We start from the raw sequence: 6000 nt of genomic DNA on the forward strand, positions 1-6000 counted from the left end.
TCCCAAAGCACCCTGTCCTCCACGAGCTCTGCTCCAACTGATTTTCCCATATACTCTTTCCAGCCCCCAAATCCCTCTCATATTTCACACACCTTCACTTCAGATTTTATGTTGGTTTTCTGAGAATGTGGGATATCCAAGGACGTAGTTTTAAGGACCTGCTTAATGGCTGTGTAGTCCACAGTTTGTGGATTATATGATGGAAGGTTATTCACTTAGACATATGCTAGTAATAAAAACTCATCAAAATGGTTATTTTATTAACATCTCTGGTCAGGTCTTCAGTAGGTGGAGTCACTGCAGCTCAGTTTAAGTCAGTAGAAAGACAAAATAACTGTTTTTCCTTATTTTTCAAGGACCCTTCCATTCGCTTTTTTTTATTTCAAAAGTGGGTATGTGTCACTATCATTATGTCAAATACAGGAAAAATAAGTTAAAGGACAGGCACAGTCACAGCTGCTAGAGCTATTGGAAATAACTGGAAAAAACACTTAACTCAGAGCCTCAGATATTTCGTTACACGGTTCCTGTGGGTGAATGCCAAGGCCTCCTGCACTTACCCCTGCACAATGCTCAAGTCCCACTGTCGATGAGTATTTTATTTTTTTTTAATTGACGTTGCTGGAAATTCAGTCTTCACTCATAGTTTCTCCTGAACTCGTATTTTTCTGAGAAGGGGGAGCACAGTAGAGCACGGATGGAAATTATCCTCTTATTTTGTTTCCCGTATGTTGCTGCACCTGGCGTTTTCTGATGTTCTTCACTCCTACAGAGAGTTACATCCAGAAACCACGCAATGTGAACTATAGCATACTTTGAAACTGAGGAATTCTCTTTTATTTTAGGTCTTATGGAAAATTGCGATGCACTTCTTACTGCTACATCGACTCTACACAGTGTCGGTACTTCACATGAGGGGAGCGGAGGTGGGTAGCATCCCACATGTAGTGGGGTGCTAGGTGCTATACTATCATCTATCCAAGAAGGACCGGGACAAAAAAAAACCCCACCCACCTCTGTGTGAAAACAAACAGAGAGACATCATGCTGCTGATGGCCATTTTGAGATGTTTTTCTTTTTTTTAAATTAAGTCAGATGATTGGGAAAAAATAGGACCACTGCATCCTGTCTTAATAGAGAAATGACAAACGGTGTTTGCCAGTAAGACTTTCACGTGGCTGTGGATGGCAGCTCGCTCTCCATCACAAACACAACGTTAAGCTACTGGAAACTGAATTTCACTAACCAGGAACATTGTGTAACAATTACCTCGACTTAGCACTGTTAAACCTACATGTAAGCTCTTCAGGGTTTTTGCCTTCAAACCTTCTCAGCGTAAACACAAAGCGTATCTTGGATGCGGCGTTTATAGAGACTTTCTCTTTTATTACAATGTGAACTTTGCAAGTGTTGTACCCACATGAGTGGTGACTTCAGTGGCGTTAAGGTTAACTATACACCTTCCTAGGTCAAAAGAGCAGAGGCCCTTCAGTAAGCGCTTTCAAGATCAGCAAATCAGCCAAAAAAGCTGGTTAACTTCACCTTCAGGCTAAGACGTTTGGCTGCGTGATGCACGCAAATGCAAGCAGTCGCAGGAGGCCTGAAACTGCAGACCACAAAGGCCAAGCTGGACAAATAAACTGTGAAATAGCCAAGGAGCTCTCTTCCAAGGGCAAATCAGACAAGGAGGGAAGATAAAGAAGAAACATATTTCTGTATTTTTCATCTCTGCCGAGTTGACTGAGCTCTGCGTGACCCCAAAGGGGCTGGGACGGCACCGGTTACCTGCCTGGAACCGCAGCACGACCACGTACACATCGCCCTCACCCTGGTTTCTATCTGGGAAGGTCTTTTTGTTTTAACTCCTTGCCCACCTGACCATTATCATTCAGTTACCGGTTATACCTTCTCCTCTCTCCCCCTCTCCCTTGCTCGCCGCTTCCACTGTCGTTTCTGGGGTACCCCCCAGTGTAAGTAAGTTCTCACTTTCGTATCGCTATAAATCAGATCTTGGAGTAGAGTGTTTATGGATGCTCATTCATGCTTTTAATGTACATGTATTGTTGTTTTTCAGAAAGTTTGTTCAACTATATTAGTTCTGATAGGAGTCAGAGTAATTATATACTTATTTACTGGCAGGCATTAAAGAGCATATTTCACATAGGAAACATATTAAATGTTATGTGAAAAAGGAGTCTATAACAGAAGTTAATTAAACAAAGGATGTGCAGAATTCAGGATTGAGAGCCTCAAATCAAGGTGTTATTTTCCTGCAAAGCACTCATTTCCGCTTCACGCTAAATGCTGTACACGACTGTTTGAAATGCGTGAGTTACCTGTACCAGCGACAGCACCGCAACAGCTGCCCTTACACTGCTGCTTCGGTAAGGGTTAAATAAAGGTGGATGATGTGTTATAATGATAATGCATTGAAGCAACCAAGAAAGGCATACAACTTTTACCACCTGTACAGAAGATACTAACTCTGCATGTCCAAAGTGATACTGGAAATCACCAATTAAAGAAAAAATAAACAAGATTAATGTACTCTTTGTGGCTATCACTTACCTGGGCTCTTTATACTGCTGTCAAGCCACCACCTTTTGTAGCCCAGTTCAATAGCTCAGAATTCTTCTCGTTTCTTTTTTTTTAAACAGAGGTCTTAATAAAAGGTCAAGGAACCACTGGGCCAAGGAACTTGACCAACATAAGCTCTAGAAATCTGGGCACTAGCACAGCTGCCTTTTGATTTCCTGTGCTTGTGCAAGCGGCGGGTTCCGGCAGCTTCACACCACACGGGAGCGTGTATCCCGTGGGAGGCTCCCGAGGACAGCCACGTCCCTGGCAGCACGTCCAGCTGACCAAGCCTCCGTCTGAACCTCTGGCAGCACCTGCTGGTGTTACCATCCTGGGCTTGGAGAGACTTCCTCTGACACTCCTCACCTTCTCCAAGGAGTTCATCTCTACACCCCAAAAGGCTGGACTCTTTGAGAAATTTGATAGTCCCAGTGGCCTGTCACCTTCAGTTTTAAGTTGCGTCATTTTTAAAAACGCCTACCTCCAAAGGACGTTGAAGTTGCAAAGCCAGGCACGCCGGAGCAGGAGTAACAGGAGTTGTGATCGGGCAGGTAAAATTGCACGGTGCTGCGCATGTTCAGGAAGGGGTGCATCAGTCGGGTCAGAAAACATCCGCAAATGGACTTTGTTAATGCAGCACAAACAATTCAGCATCATAACAGAAAGAAAGGAATGTAAGATATAAAGAAAAAAATAAGACATGAAGCAAGTTTCTTATTGCCATTACTGTCTTGTTCTCCCAAAATGATAAAGCATGAGAAAGACATCTGGGAAAGCATTAAATATGTATGGTTTTAAAATGGAAGAAACAGTCCTCTTCCTCCTTATTTCTGACCTACCTGCTTTATCATTAATTAGGGATTTTTCAGCTGGATGGTGCCTGGTGTGCGGTGAATTATCTTCCCTCCTTCTCTGAGTTTCTTAACACGTTCTGCCAAGTCTGGTTCAAAAGTTAATTGGGGTATTTCAGTTCTTGGCCTTTTGTAGCAGCAAATGCTTGTGGGAGAGTTTTCTAACGATTAGTATGCAACTCTAGACTGAAACAAAGGTCTGAAATACAATAACAGTATGAGCTTATGCCGTGCACTGTATTAAATGTATACTAAAGATCCAGCTTGCACTTAATATATAATTAAATATATGTAGTTACCTACTGCCTGTATTAGCAGCTCTTGTCAATAAACCATGCTACTGTAGTTCTGGTATGTCCTTAGTTTCACTTATTTCATTTTTGGGTTTAACAACACACTTTTTAGATACAATTGCATAGTTTAAGCTGCTGGGGAGGGGAAAACAACCAGCGCCTCCTCTCCCACCACACCTGCTGCCTCTCCCCCGCTGTGTCTGTGCATCCCCGCGCCCGGTCCTGGGCGCCTGCGCATCCCCGCGCCCGGTCCCGCCGCTGCCTCAGCCCCAGACAGACCCCTGCAACACGCCATGCGCAGAACCACATTGGAACAGGCTGCCCAGGGAGGTGGTGGAGTCGCCATCTCTGGAAGTGTTCAAAAAACGTGTGGATGTGGCGCTTCAGGACATGGTTTAGGGGACATGGTGGTGCTGGATTAATGGTTGGACTTGATGATCTTGAAGGTCCTTTCCAACCTTAGTGATTCTGTGATTCTGTGATTCTGTGATTTCTGGCTGTAATCGTTGTCACATGGACTACTTTCAGTGAGGCTTTGGGCTGCGGTGCGGGGGATTATGTCCTCCTGCTACCTCATAATGTACCGGCCCGGCTGGTCTGTAACTCCTGCCAGGGGCCGAGCTGATGGCTGCAAACCAAGAAGCAACGGTGTCGGGTGCTGATGGACGATGGGAACGGCAACGTTGGCACCGAGGGTTCTGTCACTCCCGGTAGCCAGTGCCCAGGCTTTGGGAAGAGGCTCCTGCTTTGCCGTGGCAGCCGGCAAGTCTGTCCTCCTGGACATTGGAGCATCATTGGAGCATCTTTCTCATTGGAGAAGGGCAGCACTGTCTGCCCCCGGGGGGAATGGGCATGTACTGACAGCCAGAGAAAGAATCGGGCAGTATATTTTCTGCCTGTCCTTTCTAGAAGCTCAGCTCCTGTGACACTCACCTCTCTGGCTTCCCCAATGCCTACGTCATGTCTCTCTTCAGATAATTCAAAATTGTAGCTGCCAGCCCTGTCCTTGCCCATAAATCTGGTCATGCAGCTCTTTTTTCTTTGTTCTCAAGGTTTCCTTTAACGGCATCAAAGTTCATACCCTTTGTAGCCCCTCCAAAGCCCTGCAACACCCTCACTGCTCTGCAGGCACTGAGTTTCGTCAGCTTCTTTTTCAGCCTCTCACGTGGTCCTTTTTCTAACATCTTCCACAGGTCACAGCCCCACAAACCTCACACCTCACAGCAAAGCCCCTTGGCCATGGTTCCTACCGTCTTAAAGAACGGCTTCTTAGAAAAATCAACCTCAATGTCTCTAAAAACCACATGGTGCCGATTCCCATTTCCTTCCCACTGATTTGGACAAGAGGGGAGGGGATTGGTGGTTGTTCTTAAACTGGGAGTCCCCCAGAACAGGCACTGTCCTTGAGCACCAGCTGTTTATGAGTAATTACAGTAACAAGGGCCCAGTTAGCTGCTTTTGGGGACAATTCAATAGCTCTGGTACCCTGCTGCCACATACAACTGGGACGTACTGAGAACAGAAGACCAAAATAAACCCAAGAGAAGTAAACCAGTACTACGCTGTGATTCTTTGATGATACTCAAGTGTCTCATGCAGGCAACAGAATGTGGCAAGATCTTTCAAGAGTTGTTGGAAAAATCACGTTTTAATTCACAAAGGATGAGGCAACAGAGAGCACTCTGTGATAGACTTTCAAATTCTTCCTGTGATAGCTTTTGCCTGAGGAGATGGATACTGCAAAGCATGTGTCCCTTCCCTGGAAACCATTCTCTTGCATGGCAAGCAGCGAGTAATGGGCTATTGAACTCTGCCATAGGCAACACTGAGGTGCTGGCAGAATGACAAACTGAAGCAGACAATTAGTGAATATAAAATTGGGGTGAGGAATCCGGTTCAGAGTAACTGATGCTTACCGATCTGGTAAGGGACCGTGCAACTTGCATACCGTCTGAGTGCTGCCAAACCTCAATCAAAGAGAAAAAAGAAACAAAGTCCACGCAAATGAGCCATTTTGTGACTTTACTGAACACGGCCGGTGACAAAACCCCGCTGTATTAATGCATTCCATTACATGCCCGGCAACGTGCTGCAAACTGGGGTCCTCTGTGCTGAAGGCTGGTTGTCACTCCAGGTCTGAAGAGGTGAGAGCAAAGCCTGGGCACGTGCCTTCACCGCATCGGCAATTACGGGGGCACTCGGGAGGGAGGCCCTGAAGCAGCCCAGCTGAGGAAAGGCTGCATTTGAAAGGGTAGCCAGGCAAAATTATATTAGAGGAG

At 45.7% G+C, this 6000-nt stretch overlaps 1 protein-coding gene across 1 annotated transcript in view; it reads left to right on the forward strand.

Moving 5' to 3' along the window:
• COLQ (collagen-like tail subunit (single strand of homotrimer) of asymmetric acetylcholinesterase) overlaps nt 1-915 on the forward strand; it is a 39919-nt gene extending 39004 nt beyond the window's left edge. Inside the window, exon 17 of the mRNA XM_010296735.1 lies at nt 846-915. Within this exon, the coding sequence (XP_010295037.1) occupies nt 846-915 (70 nt within the window). The remainder of the gene's footprint in view (nt 1-845) is intronic.
• Nucleotides 916-6000: the final 5085 nt, after the last annotated feature.

This window comes from Phaethon lepturus, unplaced genomic scaffold, assembly GCF_000687285.1.
Source record: "Phaethon lepturus isolate BGI_N335 unplaced genomic scaffold, ASM68728v1 scaffold9241, whole genome shotgun sequence".
NCBI classification, from domain to species: Eukaryota; Metazoa; Chordata; class Aves; order Phaethontiformes; family Phaethontidae; genus Phaethon; species Phaethon lepturus.